Source organism: Ochotona curzoniae, unplaced genomic scaffold (assembly GCF_017591425.1).
Source record: "Ochotona curzoniae isolate NIBS_2020 unplaced genomic scaffold, NIBS_Ocur_1.0 contig_3498, whole genome shotgun sequence".
Classification (NCBI taxonomy): Eukaryota; Metazoa; Chordata; class Mammalia; order Lagomorpha; family Ochotonidae; genus Ochotona; species Ochotona curzoniae.
Window position 1 is genome coordinate 12990183 of NW_024465885.1, and position 24547 is coordinate 13014729.

The 24547-nt window shown below is 41.6% G+C and overlaps 1 protein-coding gene across 3 annotated transcripts; it reads right to left on the minus strand.

The window, feature by feature from the left end:
* Positions 1–4889: 4889 nt before the first annotated feature.
* Positions 4890–24398, minus strand: LOC121156729 (cell cycle control protein 50C-like). 3 transcript variants are annotated; one of them, XM_040980583.1, is made up of 8 exons: positions 24282–24398; positions 22393–22457; positions 19264–19374; positions 16090–16191; positions 14429–14516; positions 13824–13964; positions 8366–8575; positions 4890–5305 (listed from the first exon to the last, which is right to left on the minus strand). In XM_040980583.1, the coding sequence occupies exons 2-8, from the start codon at positions 22438–22440 to the stop codon at positions 5115–5117; spliced, it is 891 nt and encodes a 296-aa protein (XP_040836517.1). In that variant the 5' UTR covers positions 22441–22457; positions 24282–24398; the 3' UTR covers positions 4890–5114. The 3 variants fall into 3 exon arrangements, with proteins under 3 accessions (XP_040836517.1, XP_040836515.1, XP_040836516.1); XM_040980581.1 differs by having other exon boundaries at positions 22393–22591; positions 24282–24395; XM_040980582.1 differs by lacking the exon at positions 24282–24398 and having other exon boundaries at positions 22393–22647.
* Between the last annotated feature and the right edge of the window lie 149 nt (positions 24399–24547).

A 24547-nucleotide genomic window follows, 5' to 3' on the forward strand; every position in this document is an offset into this window, starting at 1 on the left:
CCACATCCAAATCTCATCATTCTAATCATTTTACCAGATTATCTTTTTAAGAATAGCATCAAAAAATAAAGCTAAGAAAGGAAAAAGGAGCACTGCTTACCGTAAAATGAGTTTAACTTGGAAGTTCGAGTGAAATAGTTAGCAGGTAAAACAAAAAGTGATAGACTTAAAGTGAGCCATGGCTGAAGAAGGTGCTCGACGTCTAAGCACCACAGTGACTCCTCTGGCTCTGAGAATGGGGAATGGGCTTGCCTGTGTCTCGCCTGGTGGAAAAGCCAGCAGAAACCTGCTTTTCAGAACTCCCAGAGACAGAATTGTTGACAACCACAGGCTGTGGCACTGTGGGATTTTGTTGGACACATTGCAAAGGAAAACCACCAACAGCTGTCTGAAACTGGTTCTTTTATTACGATTTGATTAATAAATCCTATACCATGAAACTAAGCAGATGAAAAACCAGCCTTCATTAGGAAGGCAGTAGGGTAGGCTGAGAAAGATGGTGTTGCTTTGTCCAAGTCAATAGGTTGTTATCAACTTGAACCTCCTCTGTACATGCCATGGACTTTGCAGCCCTGGAATTGTGCAGATGAAGTGAGAAGTATGGCACTGTCCCATGGGAGTGCTCCCTCTACCCACCGGGGAGGCTGATTGACATACAGGAAATCAAAAGACCATGGAGCAGAGTATGGGATCATGTTTAACTGCATGGAGCAAGTATGAGTGGGTGTGGAGAGGCATGAGTTGTGTCCTTTCTGGGCAGGGTCTCTGTTGGGAATTAGAGCTGTGGACTTAGCACTCAAGGTAGAAATTTCATAAATAAGTTTCAAATAAAGGTCGTCTATGTTTTTATTTACCCGTAATTTTATCCTACCCAATTTTGTTTATTTTGTTTTATTTACTGCCTCTGCTGGTGCACATAAATACATGTCAAAAATGCACCTCAAAACCCTGTTGGGGTTTCTGAATGGTCACACACATATATATTTAGATGTACTCAACTCATAAACTACCGTTGGTTCTCATTTTTGTTCTTTCTTGACCTTATTTATGCTCATTTTTCATCTCCTCTGTTGCATCATTTCCTGGAATAGGAAAAAAAATGTAGAGCACTACCCAGTTTTCCTAAGCTTTCGAAAGAGGATTAAGAACTAGAAAAAGTGAGGCTAGCATTGTGTTACAACAAGTTGAGCCACTACCTGCAATATTGGCATCCCATATGGGAACCAACAGTTGCGATTACTCAGCTTCAGATATAGTTCCCTGTGAATGTACCCAAGAAAGCAGCAGAAGATGATCCAAATTCTGGAGACCCTGCCAATCATCTGGGAGAACTGAATGAGACTCCTTGCTCCTGGCTTCACCTGGCCCAAACTTGGCCATTGTGACCATTTGGGGAGTGAATCAGCAGATAGAAGCTCTCTCTGTGTTCTCTCCCCAACTCTGCCTTTTAAATAAATAAATTAATTAAATAAATCTTTTTTAGAAAGTAGAGGAAGAGGACAAGTGCAAGATGATAGAGGAGGAATGAGGAAAAAGTAGCAGAGAAAGAAAACCAAATGAAAACATAGAGTTAATTGTGCATCATGATGTTCTATCCCTACAAAGGTAAAGATGGCTCCAGGACTGATAACAGGGTTAGAGTTTGATCACATTAACTTGTGGCACCGACAACAGAAACTTCACATCTCCATTCTGTCACACATTCTGGATGTTACTTAAACTCTTTTCATAGTTTATATTCCTGTGAATATGACTTTTGTTTTTATGTAGGTTCCTTCCATTAGAGTCAACCCTTGCACAAAGTGAATGAAAAGTGAGTTTTTGGAAAAGTGCTTGACGTGGTAAATGTAGGTGTCATCTTGTCATCTGTGATGTTGAATGTTATATGTCAATTTGGCTGGACCATAATACAATCAGATTTTTACCCACTATTATTCTGGATGTTTCTGTGAGGTGTTTGGATAACATTTATATGTAGAGGGATGGACTTTGAGTAACACAGATTTCTCTCCATCACATGGGTGGGTCTCATCCAATCAGTTGAAGACCCAACCAGAACAAAATTCTGGAATTCTGCAGCACATTGTCTTTGAACTTTGCCCACAGCATTGCCTCTTCCTGGCTTCAGCCGATTTTGGACTTCAGTTGCAAGTCTTTGTGGAGCAGAACTTGCCCATCAAATGTTCCCATTCCTTAAAGTCAGATTATTTATCTGTTGATCATCTATCATCTACTTACTTACCTGTATCTATCCATAAACACATACCCATTGTTGCTTATAGAATCCTGATTAAAACATTATCCTGAAAAACAAGGATGAGCTGTAACAAATATTTTTGTTCCTTTCCTAATTATCATGGTAATCAAGGACCATGGAGGAAAGGCCTGAGTGCAGGGTTTCATGTCTGGGGGTTTGGTTCATATATGAGCTCTGTCCCTGCCTTTTTCTCTGCCTGGTAAAGTAATCTGAACTCCAGTAATAGTGTTTTCAGGCATTTATAGCATTGCTTACATCTGGAGTTATTTTGTCATATATCAAGTTGCCATGCATGCTAAGTTTAAAATAGTGTAAATGCATTTCTTTGGACAGTTAAGGTGTCATCAGGGCTACTCAAGGCTTCAAAAGAGAATCCATTTCTTGCTTTTCTGAGCTTCTAGAAGTCACTTCCTTTTGGATCATGCCCCCTTCCTTGTCCCACTATAACTTCTTGTTTCTGTTGTCCCCCAACTACTTCTCTGATCTGCCTTTATTGTAAGGACCTTAGTAGTCATGCTGTGGGAGGTCCCCTGGTTAAACTTGTCCAGGTTCTTGTTGCAACTTGAGAAAAAATTAAAGGAGGAGATAGATAAGGGTGACCAGAGAAACAGTATTTATTTAATAAGAAAGTAGACACTCTGGAGTAAGTGCAAGGCAGCTTGGAAGAGATGGCAATCAACAAAGTTTGAGACTATCCTTTTCTGTTATCTGGTGGTATAGGAGTGAGTGTCTGGGGCAAATTTGGTGGAGTTTGGGGCAGGACTTGAGTACCACCCATTTCTGCGTTCTCTTTTGGAAATCCCAGCAATGTCATGGGATCAGGGACATGATGGGAATGGGAGTGTCAGCAATGGTAATTTTATTATAATGACCTAAAGGTCACCACGGGGACACAGTTTCCAGCCATCTTGGATATTTCTGGTGCTGGTTCTATGTTATAACTTCCAGGAACTTGTGGTTTTCTGTTATATGGAAGGAGTAGGAGGCTGTTTGGGCTGCTCACAGAAAGGGAGGCTTGGGCAATACTGGGAGATGGGTTTAATTGGTACAGGGCAGGGGAAGTGTGGTTTCAGCAATGTGAGTCAGGCTGTGGTGCAGGCCATTCAGGGTTGTTGTATGGATTGGCTGGAGTGGTCATGTGAGTGATCCTGTAGCAGGTGGGTCAGCAGAATGTTGCTGGCTAAACCTCAGCTCCCCTTTGTGAATGCTGCCTCCCTGACTACGTTTCTTACATTGGACTCACCCAGACAAGCCAGGTTAATCTCCTCATACCAGGATCCTGAATTTATTTCTACAAAATCTCTTTTGACAGAGAAGATAATATTTGCAGGCTCTGGGGATGAAGACATGGACCTGTTCAGTGGGGGGAATTCGGCAGTGAGCCATGCCTGGTCACCAGAAATAATTGGCTTTAAGTAGAAGGTGAGCCAGGACAGGGATTCCAAGACTTTGGAATTGACACTTGAAACCACTTTTTATTTTTTATTTTTGGCAAAACACTCAATTATTTAGTGAATGCCAAAAGTTGCAATAAAGAAATGCCTTCTTGGCTTCTAAGGAGACAAATGTGTTGATACTTTTCATTTTTAATTTTCCTCTAACAATGGCAATTCTGCTTCTAGAATCATCACAGAGAAAACTTTTCTCTACCTCAAAAAATGTATATAAAACATTTAAAAGTACTACTTAGTGGTCATTTAGGTTAAAAAAAAATCTGTGAGGCTTATGGCAACTTTACTAATGCTCTCTAGTCTCCTGTAAGTGATCTTTAGCAATAATTAAAGTCTTTTAAAAATTTAAAATATTTTTAATTTTATTTGAAAAGGGGAGAGTTAGATAGATAGATAGATACATACATACATATCATTCATTATATGGTTTACTCCACAAATGCCTACAACAACCATTGCTAGGCTGGGCCAAAGCTGGGAGTCAGGAACTCAATCTGGGTCTCCCATGTGGATGGCAGGGACCTAGTACTTTAGTTGTCATTTACTGCCTTCTTGAGGGTACATGATAGCAAGAAGCTGGGTTAGAAGCAGAACCAGGACTCTAACCAGTGATTACAACATAGAATATTGCGTTTAAGGTTGGTGTTTTTAGTACCACACCAAACATCAACCTGGGGGATTAAAACCCTTTAAGATGGACTCTGAGGATCTTCCAGTATATGTAATTCAAGTATATTTCATAAATCCAACTCATATTTTTGAATTATGAAATTTGTCATCCCTCTGTAAGTTCTAAAATCATACTGAGCCCACAACATACTGAGTAGTTTTTTTGAACAGTCACTTTCCTTATATCCCTCTTGGCTACACGGATTACTTTAGGGAAATTTCTGGGCTTCCTTTTTGGTGTATTCTGTATTTTGCATCTTGCCAAAGCCTTTCTTTGATCTAATCAAATAAAGAAAAGTTAATTTTGGTTCCACAGATAGGGGAGAAACATGGAAAGCATCCTGATGCTTAGTTCAGCAGTTGCTCTTGAGAAGCCTATGACTTCACCCAGCTGATAAGACTTAGAGATTGAACCTGCTCTCATGGCTAAGGATTCACTCACTTGGGGGCCCCCTGCACTAATTGCCATCACATGATGTCTGTCTCTTGGCGCAAGGACTTGAAATAGACACTCAGGACTCAAAGACAGTTTATTATCCCCATTCCATACTATACATAATTATATCTCCTGCTCTTCTTCTTTTTCTTAACTCTGGCATTCTCATTACTTATCTAGCTGGGATTGCCATTCATTTCAGTCAGGCTTGTTGTGTACTTGCTGCAATATCCCAGTCAGTTGCATCTTTGGATGTGAAACTTTACTGTCCATTTCTGCTGTCTGCTTTTAAAGCTTAGCTCTATCGATAGAAAATGGATGCCCTCCTTTTTCTCAGCATGTAGTGAATTGCTATCATGACAAAGGAGGACAGCCATGCCATGGTACCTGTAATTGTGTAAGCCAGACCTAAAAACAGGCCACTGCCTCCACACCATGTCAGGGTGGAGAGGACAACTGATTTCTCTCCTTGGAACTTCGTTACTGGAAAGTCTAAGAGGACCTGTTAAGGATTTATCTCAGCATTTGTCACCACTGCTACTCTTCATGCTAAATCTACTCAGTTGAGCCATGTAAAACTGGCCTTTTCTGAGGTAAAAATGGTTCAATATTCAAGTTCATATATTTGGTTCAACTTAATCTTTATCAAACAGTATTCTATATCTTGCTAGAATAAAATTAAGTGGAAAAAAAATCCCATTTGCTCGGTAGTCTATGGAAGAGACTTGGGCACAGATCTGAATACCTTACATACAACTGAGTCATTAGCAGATAGATCTGATGTCTTTTGGCAAACACAAGGAAATTAAAAGAATATAGGTAGGTTTTACAGTACACTTAAGTTTTTGTTTATGAACCAGGAAATCCAGGGTTGACTAAACTGCTTCATAAACTGTAGTCTGAATTCTTACCTCAAAGAAAATTCTTCAACAGTAATAATGATGATGACATAATTGGCAAAACATATTGGTGGGAACACTAAAGGTGGTGCATTTGTTTTGGTTTTGAAAAGGCTTGCACCCTCACTGTTGGGGAGAAAGTGTTTGAAGTGGCTTTGCTACCCTTAGTGTTTTCATGATGTCATTTTGATTATGCATGTGGCCTGAGGTTTTTAAACATCTGGTGCCTTTTGTAAACCAAACTAATAAACAAACAAAGGCTTCTCATAGCAACGACACAGGACAGAGGCATTTCCCAGCAAAGCTCTTAAAAGTCCTCCAATCATCTGGCAACATGCTATTTAAAGGCATAAGGGAAAACTTGTTAGGAAACTAGTTCTTCTTCTTCTTCTTTTTTTTTTTTTGTCTTTTATATCAAAATTCCTTTGTCATCAGGTCCTTGGGTGTCACCTCCGCCCATCTGCTCAGTTACTCACCCTCCCTCATTTCCATTGGAATGGATCTTTTCCTGTAAGTGGCAAGTCTCTTTTCTGGTAGAAGGGATAGTCTGTGTTGCAGTGAGGGCTTGGTTCTGCTTGCCCATTAGTGGGGCCACTGTCTGTCTGGATGATGCTGCAGAGCAGTTTCCAGGTAGTGAATGTACATCTGGGCCCAAAGCGCGGAAACTCTAAATCTGAGAATGATCAGCATTAAAACAGCTGCAAATGAAGTCACCAAGGAAACTGCCTGCTGCAAGGAGAGTTTCTCTTGTTTGGACCGTGACTTCCTCATCCTCTCACCCCTAAACTGAATGCAATGCCTTGTGAGTACAGCAGCACCTGTTTTGTTTTCCCATTTCTTGAATGCAGCCATAACTGCTTTATTGGCCAGGCTGTTACAAAGTTGTCTGCACCACCAACTTCAGAGGCCATTCACTGTCAATCAACTTTCAGTCTCTTCTTCAATGTGAGGGAGAGGGAGTTTGTAGAAAACCCTTTTCAAAAGGTCTCTGATTTGTGGCGTTCATTCTCATACAATAGAATTAGAGACTGTGAAAGAAACTAACTGAAGGGAACCTGTACTCCTCCTGGTTGGTAAACAACAAAAAGAAGGGGAGAGGTGATGTCCCAGCTGCAAGGACACCAGGGTTGAGGAATGTCCCTGAGAGAAATCAATGTACCTACTCTACAGGAGAAACAAAGAGAAGATGGAGCAGGACCTGCCGCACAGATCGTCTTTCACTTTTCCCACAAGAACTTCTCTGGGTGAAGAGGCTGGTGAAGTGCACAATCTTATGGTAAGAACCTCTGCCACTGACAGTCCCTCTCCGGTCCTTGACAGGCTGTGGGGAGTGCTGATACCTCATCAGGCTGCATATTCCAATTCATCCGTAGGCCCTGGGAAGACATGCTGTGAGGGAACACTGCCTCAAAGAAGATCAGGAAGTGATGAAAAGCGAGTCCAAACATCAGAGTAAATGTAAATTATGTTTAAGCACATAATTTCTAAAAGAAGTATTTGGAATCATTTTAAAGCTAAATGCTTCCTGTTTTCGAATACAGTTACATGTGCATTTTTAGATTCAGTTTAAAAATTGATAATCTCTTTAGTAAAGCAAATGGCGCCTAAATTGGACCACAGTCCATCACGAAGGCACCGGCTCCTACCTGTTGGTTTCTTCTTCAGTGGCACAGGGCAACCATGCATGTCATCAGATGAACTGAACTTGCCCCTGAGCCCAGAGCTCCCTTGGTTTGTGATACCTTTGCCTGAAATAAAAGGTTCTGCTGTCTCTCTCGGCCTTTGTTAGTGTTAGTCCATATTCCATATTTATTTTTCTTTTTAAGTCCCCTCTCCATTTTCCTGGTTGGGCTTCCATCTCTCAGGGCATGCCTCTCCTCACTGTTTTAGCTAAGCCCAGTGTTATTACATTTTTATTGTGTGTTTAGGGGGATGGGGTGGGCAGAACTAGTCCTGTCTTACTAGTGTGTACCTCTTTACATGATCTGGTTACTAACTGCTATTCCTTCTATTTAGAAAAACACATGTAAGTATATGTTGTGGAGATAAACAGCTATATGATGATGAAAAGACAACGGAGAGGTTCAGGATTTGCCGCCCCAAAATACATCAGTTTGAAGTATTGATTATTTTAGAGCTAGGGACCCTTGACAAATAACAGGTTCATAAAAGGCACTTTGATCTCCTCTTTTCTTCCTGAAAAATAACAGAGAAAGTGTACTGAAAGATGCCATCCCTGTACACTGAGGGAAAAATATTTTCACTAGGGACTGGGAACTGAGGCTGAGAGAAATCTGTACACGCAAACCTTGTTACACTCACACTTATCTCGCTTTGCTTTTCCAAGATCATCATCTCTTACTCAGCTGACAGTGCACACACTCAGACCCAGTCACTTCTCTGGTCTTCCTTCTGAGGGTTCTCATGGATGCGGAAGTAAACTGTGTGTTCCTCTCTGCTACCTTCCTATGTAAGTAGCAGATAAGGAGAATTCCTTTCTCTTCTATAACACTGTTTTCTATATTGTTTTCCTTTTTTTTTTTTTGATATACAGATTTGGTTATGGAGAACAAGAAATGGTAGAGTGAAATACTTCAACAATAGTTGCCACGTTTTCCTTCATCTCCAAAAAGAAATTGATATGAAAGGATACTGTATTCTATGTTGAAACTGTAATTACCAGCAGGTAAGCCTTCAAGGAAATGCTGTATCCGATTGAGCCTACGGTATAGTTTTTTGAAAGTGGGAAAGGCAGCTGTCCGCATCCACACAATGAAGTCTTCATTGAGGAAGCCATTATTTTCTGGATCCTCTGGATCCAGTTCGTAAATGGGCTTGGACCAGTAAGGGGGCTTTGTGGTTCCTGTAGAAGGAAAATAAGGGATATGTTAGAGAAAAATCATACATCCCATTCAGTTTTCCTAGAGTATGGAGAATAAAACAGTTGTAATTCTGCAGAAAGAAATAGGAATTAGATTTTTTTTTTTTAAGTTTGTGTATATCAACTACCTGAGTAGTCTCAGAACCTGGTACCCAGTAGGTGTGCAACAAGTGCTTGCTAACGGAATGAAAGATTCCACTTGAATCTGACAAATGTTGACAATTAAAGCAAAACAATAAATTTTAAAAGCTAGTCAGTGAACTTTTTACTACTGTTATAGCTGGCCATAGGATGTCAACATGCTAAACAGGGAGCCATTACCTCTCAGCTTCTACTTTGAACTATTTGTCTCATAGAAGAAACTCAGTCCTGTTTCCAAGCACGGGCTGCGGTGCTTGTGAAAGTATATGCTAAGCCTGGTTGGATTAATCTGCTGAAGCATGCTTGCACACATAAACTTCCTCTGTAAATAATCGTTTCTTGGATAATCTTCTGCAAACACTGTGGAACTTACTTATTTCGGTTATTCCTAAGAATTTAGTCACTGTTACTGGGGGAATTTTGATCCCAACTGAACTTGTTTTTGGTGTCTGCTCTGAGAACTTTTTCCTATTTTTACTTTGGCCTGAGTTCATGATGCAAGTGTGCTTAGGACATGAGGATCATCTTTGTTACTTATGAAGAATGCAGGTTCAAGCACGCTTTTCCATAATAACTCCCAGCTCCACCTCCTCCCTGGCTTCAGCCAAACTTCCTTCATTTTTCTAATTTCAGTTGGGTCGTTTGTATCCATCCATTCATTCAACAATAAACAGTCCCTTTTGTCAAAGAATTTACAGTCTGAGGAGGGTATTAAAAGTAGGCAAATAGATAATTGGAGCACAATGTGCTTGTTCTGACAAGAAAGAACAAAGTTTAGTAGCACATGAAACAAAACCAAGGATACTTCTTTGTCAGGGGTTATGTGGCAAACATAACCACTTTCAAAAAACTAGTGATTCAGTTGCAGATGCAATGACTATACATGGCAGTTTGCTTAGATTTTTGTCTTAGTGTGTGACTATTGCCCGTTGTTGCATTTGGTTTAGTTTTAATTCCAAACAAGCGCTGTACATATGTAATTTATTATTAAATAGAATTAAAAAAAATTTTTTTGAGAAGAAAGGGGACAGAGAGACAGACAAACAGACAAAGGAAGAGGAAGAGTGCTAATCTGCTGGTTCACTTCCCAAATGCCCACAGTTGCTGGGCCTGGGCAGCCCTAGAATGAGATGCCAGGTGGCCAACCCATGCCTCCCTCCTGGGAAGTAGGAGCCTAATGATTTGAGCCATCCCTGCTGCCTGTTAAAATCTGCATTGGTGGGAATTTGTTCGGGCCTTCAACCAATCTTAGGCACTCTAATGTGGTCTTAGTTGCTAGACTTCTACTCCTGTACATATACTTCAGTTCTTTCAGCTCCCAGGCATGGTCTTAGCTAGTAGTGTGTGAGATACACAAGGGCAGTAAATACAGTGACATGGAATGTGCAAGTCTCATAGAAGTCAAAAGTTATAAATCTGCTGAAGAGCATCGGAATTTACTTCAAACGTTTGTGATTATTTGAGGGCAGCTATTCGGCCTAGTGGTTAAGAGACCAGCTGGGACACTTGGGTCCCTTAGCCAGGTGTCTGGGTTCGGCTCTGATCTTCAGCTATTGACTCCAGGTTCCTGCTGGTGCACTCTGGTAGGCATCAGATGTGGCTGACTTAGTTGATTTCCTGCCACCTTAAGGGGAGACCTTGATTGAATTTCCAGCCCTTGATTTTAGACCAACCTATGTTGTTATGGCCATCTGGGGATAAATAAGTGGATGGGAAATCAGTCTTTATCTCCTCTCTCAAATAATTAAAAGAAAAACAATTTTTTTTAAAGATTTATTTATTTATTGGAAAGTCAGATATACAGAGAGGAGGAGAGACAGAAAGGAAGATCTTCCCTCCAATGATTCACTCCCCAAGTGAGCACAATGGCCTATGCTATGCCAGGATCCAGGAACCTCTTCCAGGTCTCCCACAAGGGTGCAGGGTCCCAAAGCTTTGGGCTGTCCTCCACTGCTTTCCCAGGCCACCAGCATGGAGCTGGATGGGAAACAGAGTTGCTGGGATTAGAACCGGCGCCCATACGGGATCCCAGTACGTTCAAGGCGAGGACTTTAGCCATTAGGCCATGCTGCTGGGCCCAAGAAAAAATTTTTTACAGTTTATGGTTATTTTGGAAATTCTGTATCCAAAGACAATAGGTCTACAGAAGGTCCATTTATATATCACTCAGTAAGCATGATTTTTTTTTTGTAGGTCAATTAAATGAAGTTCCTCTTAGCTTCTGTTTCTATTATAGTTTTTTATTCCTTTTCCTGTAATCAACAAGGCTATTATGTGTTCATTCCTTTAGCACAAGAGGAACTTTGTAGACAGTTAAAGAGGTTAGTTTTATTTGAGTTGGTTAATCACAAGTAAATTAATATTAAGCAAGTTAATCATGGAAACAGATTTAGGAGAAAGTTTAAATTCTGGTGGAATCAAAGCAAAGATTTTTGAAGTTCAGTCATTGAAGATGAAACCTTTGACATTATTACAAATGCTACTATAACATCAGTTCAAAACCTCAACAGTCATATTAATGTATGGTTTTATAGTGATAACAAAAGTGCAAACTTGGTGGAATATCACGTAAGAGTAAAAACACAAAGAAATTGAGAAGAAGTATACTTGAAATTGATTATAGCACCTCCATAATTCACAACTGTATCCATATTTTATTGATATAGTTACTAGTATTTCATTAATCAGAATAACAGCTGTAATTGTACATAGGCAAATTATGTTTCTAAGCTTATGATTAGAAAAAACTCACCTGCAGAGATTTTACATGGTGTAAATACTAAATTAAACTTAGGCTTCAACATACTAGTATATGTAGTTCTTGCCATGCTGTCATCAACCAGAACTTTAGAAAGGTTTTAGTCCTTGAGGAGTATGTTAGTATGTCGATTAGTGTGTCCTTCAATAATCTTAAACTTTTTCTGTAAATGAGGGCTGGTTGCATTTTCTTTGAAAAATAGTTGAAAACCTTCCTTTAGTAAGTGTCTACTTTATAAAATGTCAGACAATTTTAGCTTTTGACGATTTAGGGTATTGTGAGTATTGAAAATGATCAACAGAAGGTTGTTGTAATTTACCTTTCTAAAACATACTACATCATGAATATTCAAAATGTTTATAGGGCTTAATCTCTAACTCTATGATCATACTTGAATTGTCTCTTTGTATGAAGCCTCTTCATAGCACTCTTGAAAACATTTTCTTCTAAAATGCATTTCATTTGACAGGGAGTCAGAGGGAAAAGGAAAGGCAGATAGATGAAGAGAGAGAGAGAATACCCAGATGCCAGCAGTGAATGGCTGAGGCTGGCCCGGACTGCACTCATTCCAGATCTCCCACATGGATCACAGGGACCCACCTCCTTGAGCCATCACCTGCTGCTTTCCAGGTTGTGCTTTAGCAAGAGGACAGAATTGGGAGCAGAGCCAGGAGTTGAATCTTATTGTTCTAATACAGGCTGTAGGAGTCCCACCTAGAATCTTAACCCCTAGGCTAAGCCTTCTGTTTTTAGTTGCATAAAAATGTGTATCAGAAACAATACTGAGAAGGTTTAAGATTTTATGACATTTTAATTTAGCCATACATTCAGAGTCAAAACCAGAAAAATCATGTGAATTTTAAAAAAGTACCTATGAAAATGCTTGGGTTAAAACACTAGCATGTTTGAGTGCAATATTTCAATTGACATCAAAGATATCCTACATTTGACAAAACTGATTGTGAACATGTGAGGACCTTTGTACCTGTGGAGTGCTTTCTCCATTAAAGTTTTCAGCTCAAAAGGGAAGAATCAGTTAAAGGTGTTAAACCTTCGAATAGACTAAATATAAAGCACAACTTTTTTTTTTTTTTTTAAAGATTTATTTTTATTATTTTGTTATTGGAAAGGCGGATATACAGAGAAGAGAGACAGAGAGGAAGATCTTCCATCCGATGATTCACTCCCCAAGTGAGCGCAACGGGTCGATACTACGCCGATCCGAAGCCAGGAGCCTCTTCCGGGTCTCCCACGCGGGTGCAGGTTCCCAAAGCTTTGGGCCGTCCTCGACTGCTTTCCCAGGCCACAGGCAGGGAGCTGGAAGGGAAGCGGGGCTGCCGGGATTAGAACCGGCGCCCATATGGGATCCCGGGCGTGCAAGGCGAGGACCTTTAACCACTTGCGCCACCGCGCCGGGCCCATAAAGCACAACTTTTAAGAAGATGCCAGATATACTGTGAAAAAATTAAATGAAACTATAGTAATGCTAAGGTCAAGAAAGTATGTGAATATGCATCCCAAATAATTAATCAGCTTAAGTTATTTTTAATGTCGAGCTAGTAATCCATTTTTTAAAAAAGTTACTTTAGTGCCCATATAAATGCTATTTTAAGTTTTAAAAGAACTATATTTTTGAAGGTGGAATTACTCTAGAAGTGCAACAATTTGTGTCAGTTTACTGATCAATAAATAAAAATTTCCAATAAGTATAAAATAGTTCATCTAAATGGTTGGAATTGGCAGCTAAACTCCTCAACTTGCATGCACCAGGATTCCATATGGGCACCAGTTCTAAACCCAGCAGCTCTGTTTCTCATCCAGCTCCATGCTGGTGGCCTGGGAAAGCAGTCGAGGATGGCCCAAAGCCTTGGGACCCTGCACCCATGTGGGAGACCCAGAAAAGGCTCTTGGCTTCAGATCGGCCCAGCTCTGGCTGCTGTTGCCATTTGGGGAGTGAATCATTGGATGGAAGATCTTCCTTTCTGTCTCTCCTCCTCTCTGTATATCTGACTTTCCAATAAAAATAAGTAATTTTTTTTTTTTAAAAAGCCTCCCTGTTTAAAAACTACATGGTCATCCTAATAATAGCTGGAGCAGCCAGTTTCTTAAATCATTATCTTTCTAATGGTAAACTGGAATGAAACAGAGCTTCAGCCTTTTCATGATTCTGATAGATACGTGATAGAGGTGCCAACTGGTAGAGAAAGCTAGAGTAAAAATGAGTCATCAAAGCAATACAAAGGAAATATCATGGATATCTCCTCACACATACAAAGCAAAGCTTATTTGTAATAAAGACATAAGAGTATTTTGCTACTGAATAGGTCTTACCTGCAAAATGGTCAGAAAGATTAGCATTAGCTGGATTCCCAAATTTGACATATTTATCTGTCCACCATGTAATCCCACTCTTTAACATTGGGACTTGGATTTGTATAGCTGAATTAAGTTCATATATAAGAGTTATAGTGTCTGTAAGAAAATTAGAAATTTTGTTAGAGTTGTATCCTAGCAGTTTGTCACCTTTCAAAATGCAGGACCAGACACAGCTGAAAAATAAGTCAAAGTTTTTGCAGCCTTGCAACACGTCTACGTGCCATAGAGCCTGGAATCATAAGACCATTCTTTTTCCTGCCAAGGTTGAGCCAATTATCAAAAAATACTCTTAAACTCTACTTAACTCATTTTCCTTGACTAGTCTTTCAGGTTCCTGGCAAGAGAGAACTTACATATTAGCAAATGAAATACCATTAAGTCAGGGCTCTGGCTTAGTCAGTATAATACATAAGGAAAGTTTAAAGTCTCAAACCAAAAAACTGTCACAAAAAAAAAAAATCACACACACACAAACCAAAAACCTCAGCTGCAGAGGCCATTTTCTGGACATTTAGGTTGTTGTCACAGAGTATACCACAGAGCTAGGGAAAGCCACCTACCATTGAACATGCTGTTGGCAATAGCACCACAGGGAGCAAAAGGGGTTCCATCATTGGACATTTTGAATGGTGCACAGTCTTCAACATCCTGGAGGCAAGATGATAACAGCAGTGATAAATGCTTCTGGTAAACCCTGTCATGTTGAACACTAGACAACTAACATTATAAACCAACTCACTCTGATTTTGGCATGGACCAAGATTATGGACTGCTTCTTTTTTATTTTAATTTTCTTTCTAGATTTAAATTTTTACATTTATTTTGATGATCTTTACATCAAAATGTAAAGATGGCTGTATATTCATGTGGATCACTGATTAGGGTAGAAAGGGTAGAGGTACAGGGGAAAGTGGATGAGACAATTACTTCCAATTTTCTCTTTCTTCCTGTATCTGGGGGAAGGGGAGAAAAAGGGAAGGGGCTGCTCCTAGCAGCCTAATTGCGTTACTACCCAGGGATGGGGACAGGCACTCAATTTCATCCTAGGGTCCCCCCTGATGTTCGGCATGTTCAGAGGGTACTGCTTAGTTGGTTTTGATAGTTCTGAGATGCTGTTGTTTTCATTGGTGCAAGGTTGAAAATTCCTCCCAGGTTCATTGGCTGACATGTCCAACTTGAGTCTCTATTAGCCCAGATACTTGCTGTCAAAGCTTGGCCAGGAGAGTTGTCCAATTTGTTTTCCCTCCATCTCCTGCCATGGAACTTGATGCCCTCTGCAGTGCTCAATGAGCTGTGTTGTCCCCCATGTGCATCGGCGTATGTCATCCCACTGCACAGGTTTCAGTAACTAAGGAAGCCCAGTTCTGACACATGCACTCCATGGTCAGACCATAGGTCCTGTGATTTTAGCCATGGTCAGAGTTTTGAATCGGTGGTCCAATTCAGGGACCTTGGGTCTGGAAAGGTAATCAGTTAAATTAAAGGTTTTTATAGGATCAAATAAGGGAGTGTATAGTAGCTGTGTAATGGAGACTATCATATCCAGATATGAGGATACAGATGTGATCTACTTCCAGATCAAAGATGGACTGCCATTGGAATGGTTTACGATAGCTTGACAATTAGGATACTGGACTCTGCCATTGTCCATGCCTGCAGTGATGGACATATGACTGTGTATGAAGAACTATATTATAGTAATGATACAGGGGAACTCAGTGATGGGGGAGGGGAAAAGAGAGGGAATAAGGGAAATCCCAGGGCCTATGGAACTGTATCATAAAATTATAATATAATACAATATAATATAATATAACCTAATTTTCTTAAAGTAGATTGGATCAAAAATCCCAATTATAGGAACGATAGTGGTAGATGTAAAGTAAGCTAGACTGAGGCCAGGCACATCTCTCTCAAAATGAGACATGGCTATTGAGTTGGAAGAGATGACCACTGAGTTGGGAGAGACGGCTGTTGAGTTGGAAAGGGTTTGTATGGAAAGTTCTCTAAAGAAAGTGAATAAATGTCCCTTCATAGTAGCTGTTACCCTAAATGCTTAACTGCTTCCATATATGCAGGGATGAAATGAACATTTCTGTTTTGTAAGATCCTAGCTTTTGAATTTGTTTTCAATCCTCTGTTTTAATAAAAGCTAAACCCAAGCTGACCAACCTGGTTAAAAAGCAAAAAGAATATCAAACCAAATTAAATAAAGCCTTACCTTCAAATCCTTGCCTACGAGTTGACTATTACTTCTGGATAAACTATATCTCTGGAGATTCTGATAGAAGCCATGCAACTTATAGTACATATAAACATTGCCCTGTATAGGAGAAAATGCAAGAAGAGAATAAGAGAAATTAGCTGAACTGTTAACAAATGTGAATAATTTAAAAAATGAAAGATAGTTCAGAGTAATGTGGAACTGAATATTTCTTAGTGTAAAAAGAAACCTAGGAAGGTACTGGAAGTCCTGACATATGTAGAAGAATTGCAGTTGCTAAGCTATTTTTATTGCTTTTGTAAAAGTGATTGTTTCTCTCTTGAAAAATTTTAATAGCTGGGCTTTAAATATTTAGGAGATACAATTTGGTGTCACAAATATTGTCATTCTCCAGCAATATTAGAAAGAATGCTTTGCCCAGAGATTGTACTAGGCAACGGAAGTCATGTGATTTCAAAGCAAATGTGTGAAACAAAGTCAGAACCACTGAGCATGCCTCAGGTGCACGAGACTCCTGGGCACGTGGGAGTGTTAAGATCGGCCGCATGTTGTCGTCAGCCTCCAGATGATTTTTGTCTATCTCAAGGATGTAACATGTTTTACCTGGCATATAATGCTTGATCAAGAAAAGCTAAAGCATTTTTTTTCTATGGACAAAATGATGGGATAATTCACTGATCCAACAGAAAGATGATTTTTCACCTTAGCTGTAAACCGCCTTGTTGCTGTGAGATGCTTTTCTCTTTGGGCTGCCACGTGAGGCTACCCTGTCCTGGGCTGCCATCATGGTTCTACCTTCATGGTCTTATCCAGAGCCCTTGAAACTCTCCAGGCAGACTGTATACACATTTTACTAACAGCCCCTATGAAAATATCTCTAAGGACTTAGATACCATATCCATAGATTTCATTATCAGTGTATATAGAAATGCCCAATGAAGCTGTTTATGATTAATATACTACATACCCCCCAAAGGCCAGCCATGAAAAACCTGAATACTGAACCTTACTTAGCATCCTAGGTGTCATGTGCTTTGTTCAGTGTTAGAGATACAAAAGCTTTCCTTTATGGTTCCCTGTTTTCATTGATTCTTTTACCCAAAGCAGAAACAGCGTTTTGGAAAGGGTTTTGGTTCATTTCCTATTGGTTTTAAGAAGCATGAAGATGGAAGCTGGGAAGGAACGTCACAGGTGTAGGAAGTTTATGGAAACCAGGAAAGGCTTAAGGGCTTGGTCAGCTGTAAGAGAAACAGCTCTGGAAGCAGAGGCTGCCCATGACACAATCAGCAGCGCTGGCGTGAACGAGCCCGGCTGAGTGGGAATGACCAATTATGTTTCCTCCTCCAAAGAGGGAACCTTTCTTTTGACCCACGACCAGGGAAAATGTGAAACCCACAGAGTGGAATGCGCTATATATTTTCTTGGAACTCAGAGAGGGAGAATTCTGTTTAACCAGACTTATTAAATGCACATAAATGACAAAAATGGACAGGCAAAGAGCACTTATCACTTTAGGGACTGGAGTATTTTAATAATCTCTTTTCAGTAATTATTCGTCCAGGATTTAGCTTGACAAGGTCTCTAAGATCACCATCTTTTTGATCATTCCTGGAAGTACAATTCACTTTTAAGTTTAATGGCACTGTGTGCAGGACTCATTTGTTTAAGACTGAGTGTGTGCATTACCTGGGTTCCGGATGTGATGTATATGGAAATTGTTGGCTAAAGGCACTCTGGCTACCCTAAGGAGCTTAGTTGGGTTTTTACAAGAAACCAATCTCTGACCAGAAGGAATGGTTAGCAGCTGGTAACATTTCATTTACCTTTGGAAGTGTGAGGGACACAAAAATGGAAACTGAGGTCCTTTAAGGTTTTACCCTTTGGATTTTTTCTTAAAAGTTTTAAGCATTTTGAACCCTTATGAAATAAGGGAGGAAGGGAAGAAGGAGGCAGTTAAAAGAAGGAACTCCAAAGAGAAGGGAGGGGGACCACGATGCATTCTGAAAGTTTCAGCAAGGTTAACAAGAGATCCCTAAAACAACATCAGAATGGTGTCCTCTCCCAGGAGTGGGACCACGCCTGCATTCAGCCACCAACTGGGATGGCTGCAGAGAGTAAGGCCCTGGTGTAGGTGGGAAAATTTCTGAGCACAGCTGTTGGTGCTGTCCCTTAGGGACTGAATTGGACAGGAGCCTTTCCATGGCCTCTGTTGTCTTACCTGGTCGCCAAGTCTGCAACCACTGTACTTCCTTCGACTCCTCAAATGTATTTCAGGGTCCTTCTCTGTCCTCTGCACCCCTCCATCATTCCCTTTGTGTACCCTTCATAGGTGATGCTGCCTCAGGTAAGCCAGGTACAGGCAGGCCTGCTCCTAAACTTTTCCCTTAATTCCACCTGCAGATCTTTCTTTCTTTTCAACTTCACCTGGCCCCCAAATCCTCCTTTTCCACCTTCCTCTTCTCCTCCCCAAAAGCCGGAGCTGCTCTGTGGACTTACAGCTTTCCCAGGCTCGCCCTACTCCAGCCTTATGTTTCCTCCCAGGTGTTCCCTCAGTAAATCTTTTGCATGTCTAATCCCGTATTGGCACTGGCTTCTCAGAGGACTGGACAAACATGCAATTTTAATCAGTCCAAGGTGAGGACTTTTTTTCCCCCCATTTCTCAAAATGCTTAAGACTTTCTTAGAGATTCGGCAAGTACATATTTGGAATAACTTTGGTGTGTGTATGTGTGGGGGTAAGCAGGAGGGTTCCACTCTGTTTGAAGGCTCTGAAACTGATTGGTGTGACCTTGGCCAAGTCACTTAGCCTCTTAGCCTGTTCATTTTTGTCACTATTAAGTGAGGGTTTAATTTGGATAATCTCTCTGTATGGCTCTCCTGTGCTGACTTTGGAGTAGAATCAATTTACTTGATTCTGAGAATTATGTTGCAAACTTGGGTAGGTAAAGAATACTGGCATTTAGAATTAAGGAAGCCAAGGAGAATAATAATAAAAATTGTTGAGCGTGAATAAACTCAACAATTTGTAAGATGTGCCACTCTCCAAGCGTCACTTTTTCTTTGTTTCAGAAAGCACTTGATGGAAGTTGTGAGGTAGTGCTGAGTGCTGACTAGGTGCTGCCAGGTACCAGGCAGCATAAACTCAGCCCAAGTTGCTGGAATGTCACTTACCTGCATTTTCTCTGCAAGGTGAAAGGGAATAGAGCAGGTACATTTTTTGTCATAATTAAGGGCATCTTCCCGCAGTTCTGCACAATTTCCACATGTTTTTGTGTAATTAATCTGTCAGCCAGGGCAAAGAAAACGTATTAAACAAAAGTTACATGATAAAGTATAAAATCCAAAGCCCCAAGTCCATCAAAGTCTTCCAACGTGCCAGGGGAAAGGAGTCTGGGGTGTGAACAAAGGGCAGCCGACGGTGCAGCACGTGTGGGGTGCTCAACAGGAGTGGCTTACTTTCCTCGGGGGCCAGGCAGCATTTTGCCACAGGCCTGGAGTATTTCTAGTGCAAACTTATGCTGCTTGTTGAGATGGAATCTTGCCCAGCGATCCTCCAGAGGTGTCATTTGGAAGGTACTAGAAAGTGACTCAGGGGAACTGGGCTTACGGCCGGAATCTGAGCAGCTTTATGTGGAAGTCACTTCACTGTATTTTCCATTTTATTGCATGGAAAATATTTATACTAACGAATGAATCAACATGGCATTTCGAGGAAGTTACTGAAAATGACCCAACAGAAGAAAGAAAAAATAGAAAACATTTCCAAAGCATAAGACTGTGGATGTGTGGTGAATAATTCTGGTTTCAAAATATTGCTGCTTTGTGCTTTTAAAAATGAAATTTTCTGGAAAAATAGCATAATGAACTTATTTTAAAAGAAGTGTAGGGTCCCAGATGGGTGTTTTTTTTGTGCCCTGGCTGGCCCTCGGTTCTGGGAAGTGCAGCTGGAAGGCATGGGGCAGGTCAGGGTGGCGGGCACAGGGCCTGCGTGCCCCACCCTCCAGGCAGACTAATGGGGCTGACATGGAGGCGACCTGAGCTGTGTCTGCCTCTCTCTGTCCAGGCTGAGGAAAAGAGAAGTGAGAAGGTAGGAATGCAGAGTGAGAGAAGCACCGAAATAAGGGCACACTTCCTCTAGGTAAAGGGTGGAAACATTTCAGTTTCTCTGGGAGGGAGAGAAAACTATTCAAGAAAGATAGAGGAAATTTTCAGTCTTTCAAAAGCCCCTGAAGAGTTTCAAGCCCAGAAGTAAAATCTGAATACTAAATTAAAGATTAGTGAGAAGGCTGCCCATTCTTGCTTAAATCATGTTTTTTCTTTTTTAAAAACTATTTACTTTAAAGCCAGAGAGAATGGGCGACAGAGAAAGGGATAGAGGGAGAAGGGAAGCTTGCATCCACTAGCTCACTCCAGATGGCTTCAGTGGCCAGTGCTGTTTAGGCTGAAGCCAGGAACCTGGAACTGCAGCCAGCTCTTCTACGTGGGTTGTGCACTAGTAGAGTCACACTTTCCGGGCACACCAGCAGGGAGCTGGAGCAGAAGTGGCAAAGCTGGGACTAGAATGGATGTTCAGACATGGGATGCTGGCACTACAGCAAATAACCAGTGAAGGAGTGAGGCCACCCTCCTTGTGTGCATAGGGTGGCTAACTCTCAAGAAAGGCTGCATTGCACAGTGTGTGATGGCAATGGGACAGGAAGAAGCAAGGGAGGACAAATCAGAAAGGCCAAGAAGAAAGGACAAAGGCAGGTAGGGTGAGCTGTTGGTGGAAATGAACATTAACCTTGTAAGCCCCATTACTTTGCTCTCCCCTTCAGCAAGACAAGCTGCTTTTCGCCTACATCTTGCCTCTGCCCCATGATGGGGGCCCACAAGAGCTGACCTATAGGCCCGGAGGACTGAAGCGGATGGAGCGGCACTTGAGGGCCAGGGAGATGAGGTGTTTGCAGCTGGGAGGGGGGCAGCAATAGAGGTGTGGAGGAGCTAGAGCAGTGTGTGTTGGGATGAGGAGAAAGACCTGAAATGTGCACTGTCTGCTGTCTCCTGTTCTCCCCCGAGGTGTAGTGAGCTGAAGTATCCATGGCCCAGGGAAGGGTTGGAGCCATGGAGGATCTCTGCTCTCAGCTTGCACTCTTACCTGCTGTGTTGCTCCTTAGCTTAGCAAGGGCAGGAGTTAGCTCTGACTCACCTTACTGATCTGCATGCCCAGTGCACATCAGGAGCACTTTGGGGCAGGCACGGGACAGACCTGACCTTCACTGTCATTCCGCCAGGAGCCATGTGGGGAAGGAATAGGCTGGCTCTCCATGCTTGCCTTTAGAGTGCAGGTGGTGTGATTCCCTCCCTAGGCCGCCTCTGGGGATTCTTCACCCTCCCCAGCTTGTTCATCATGTCGGCGGAAAGGCTTGGGCCTATGTGCTTAATGCCCTTGGTGACAGCTGTTCCCACTGAGTAGACTGTGATGTATCTGGCCACATATCGTTATGAAGCCAGAAAGACAGATGTTCTTGCTTTCCTAGATCTCAGTGTGAGGGAGATGATGGCAAAGTGAAATACACAATGCTTGAAATTTAGGGGGCCAAGGGCCAGGGGCCAGGTACAATAGTCTAGTGGCTAAAGTCCTCGCCTTGCATGCACCAGGATCCCATATGGGGACTGGTTTGTGTCCCAGCTGCTCCATTTCCTGTCCCACTCCCTGCTTGTGGCCTGGAAAAGCAGTGGAGGAAGGCCCAAAGCCTTGGGACCCTGCAACATGTGGGAGACCCAGAACAAACTCCTGGCTCCTGGGTTTGGATCAGCTCAGCAATGACCACTTGGGAAGTGAACCAGTGGATGGAAGATCCTTTTCTCTCTGTCTCTCCTTCTCTCTGTAAATTTGACTTTCCAGCAAAATTAATCTTACAAAAAAATAAAAGAATTTTGGGGGCCACATGGAAGATGTATCTCTTCGTCTTGCTTTCTTCTGCTCATCAGTCTGCTGCCTGGATGTCTCGGTGATCATTCGGCCCGGCCTCTCCTCCCATGCCTGCATGTGGCTGGTGCACTACCCTACCAAAAAAGCCTATTCTGAAAAGCCCACAAACACAAATATGGCCAGGTGGACCAGTGTGAGTGATTCGCTTCAAGCAGAAGAGTGAATAAGCCACCACACGCGGACTGTGCTGCCATCAGCCCATGAAAGACAGACATGCATCTGATGTAGTGCCCTGAGGAGGGTCTCTGTTCTCAGACTGACTGTGCCCCGCAACAGTCCCATAGGCGACAAGATGAGAAGCCAGTTACAAGGGAAGAGGGACAAACCTCTATTTTCTGGATGTTCTTTGCAGACAATATAAGCAAGATGCCCATGGAAAGGCAGAATAGTCCTGAGGCAAAAAAGATGGAGAAGACCATCGTGGCTGAGAAGTAGAGCTGGCAGGCAGGCAGCTGCTGCTGCGTCATCGCTGTGTTGTCTGGCAGTCTGGACAGCTTACTCTGGGATGGCGTCTCCATGTTGGTCCTGCAGGGGACTCAGATATACTCTCGGGACATCGAGAACATTTCTACTCATGTTAATACCACATTATATTATATTAAATGAAGAATTCTGGACCTTCCTTGGCAGTCTGAAACCAGACCTACGTTTCAGCTCTCTTTCAGCAGCCATTGTTTTTCATTTAGGCTCAAATAACCTTTGTGCTAAATGTCACACCTAGGACAGGGAGTCCCCAGCAAGGTCTGTAAAAACCAAAACTTGGTGACCTTGGCAGCAGTGATGATGGGGTATTGCTGAGAGTTTGTGACTAATTCAAGGCAAGCCCTTCCTAAAAGGAGAACATGGAATTATCTTTAGGAACTTACCTAAATCTTTGGAGATTAATACGAAGATAAAGTTAGGGCTGTCAACTTTTGTACTAAATGTAACTGTCATCTAACATGAACATTAATTAAGTTGGAAACATGCTCTCAAATTACAGCTAACTTTGCAATTTGTGATATGGAAAGGATAAGCAAACAGGGAATTGTAGAACACAGATGTTTAACCTCAAAAGCTTCTAGTTTTTTTTTTCTTCATCCCTAAGAAATATTATAGTAGAAAACAGAGATTAAAAAAACAACTCTTGGGCCCGACATGGTAGCCTAGCAGCTGAAGTCCACTTTGCATGTGCCAGGATCCCATTTGGGTGCTGATTTGTGTCCCAGCAGCCTCATTTCCCATCTGGTTCCCTGCTTGCGTCCTGGGAAGGCAGTGGAGGATGGCCCAAAGCCTTGGGACCCTCAACCTACCTGCGTGGGAGATCTGGAGAAGACTCGGCACTCCTGGCTTCGGATCGGTGCAGCTCTGGCTGTTGCAGCCACTTGGGGAGTGAATCAGCAGATGGAAGATCTTCCCCTCTGTATATCTGACTTTCCAAACAAAAAAAAAAAAAAAAAGAAGATTCTGAAACTTTCTTAAACTCATGGGGTTTGGAGTAGACCAAATGAAGCAAGAGAGAAAAAAATGAAAAGAATTAATGTTCAATTTTATAACACGGTATTTGGTTTGGCTTTTGTCTCGTTATAAATCCACCAACATTTCATTTACTTGTTAGGCTGTTAATGATTACTTTAAAAAATGACACTTAGGACTTTTAAAAATCAAGTACAAGTGAGTTTCTGTTTTTCTGAGCATTAGGCAGAGAAGCCATGCTGGTCTATTTTTGCATTCCAGACAGCAGTTACTTTGGCAAATGTACCTATTTTAAAATGATACAAAATACATGCAGATAACTCAGGGTCAAGGTTTCCCATTTGAAAATTTGGAAAAAGAAAAATACCAGTGGGAATTGCTCAGCCTGCCATTTGAATCTGATGTGGAGGTTGGGACCAGAGGGGCTGTGGCTATCAGGCAGCTACGTGTGAGAAGATGATAACACACACTTCTGGTAAGACCATAAGGTTACTGTATGTACACGGTTGGCCTACACAACTTAAAATACTTGTTCTCACAGTAGGTGGAATTATATACTACCATGTCATATTGCCTACCAAAAGGACCATTCCAAAGAAACTATAAGAGCAGTATTTCTTAGGCTTTTCAAACACAACAAAACAAAGCTAACCAAAGTTTCATGCTAAAAGGAGTGTCACTGGGCCTCTAAAGGAGCAGAACCAATCATATATTATTCTGTATGTATGTTTTTATATATTAATATAAGGAATGGGCTCACATGGGTGTTGAGGCTGGTAAGTCTTAGATCTACAGAGCTGGTGTCCCAGTGTCACGCCTGAAGGTCAAGAGGTTGTGCAGAACCAGTATGTGTTGATGGGTCAGTTAGGAGCCCATCAGCCAGGAGAATTCTCTTGCTTGGGGGAGGGTCTGCCCTTGGTTCTATGCAGATCTTCAACTGACAAAATGAAGTCCACTCAAATTATGGTGGTGATGTTTCTGCATGACCCCTCATTTCTGTTCATCTCATTCAAAAAACCTGCACAG

Coding starts and splice junctions, on each gene's coding strand:
- LOC121156729 (XM_040980581.1), bottom strand. Junction 19,375..22,392: donor AGAACATCCAGAAAATAGAG/GTTTGTCCCTCT, acceptor CCTGGCTGACAG/ATTAATTACACAAAAACATG. Junction 16,192..19,263: donor ACCTTGCAGAGAAAATGCAG/GTAAGTGACATT, acceptor TCTCCTATACAG/GGCAATGTTTATATGTACTA.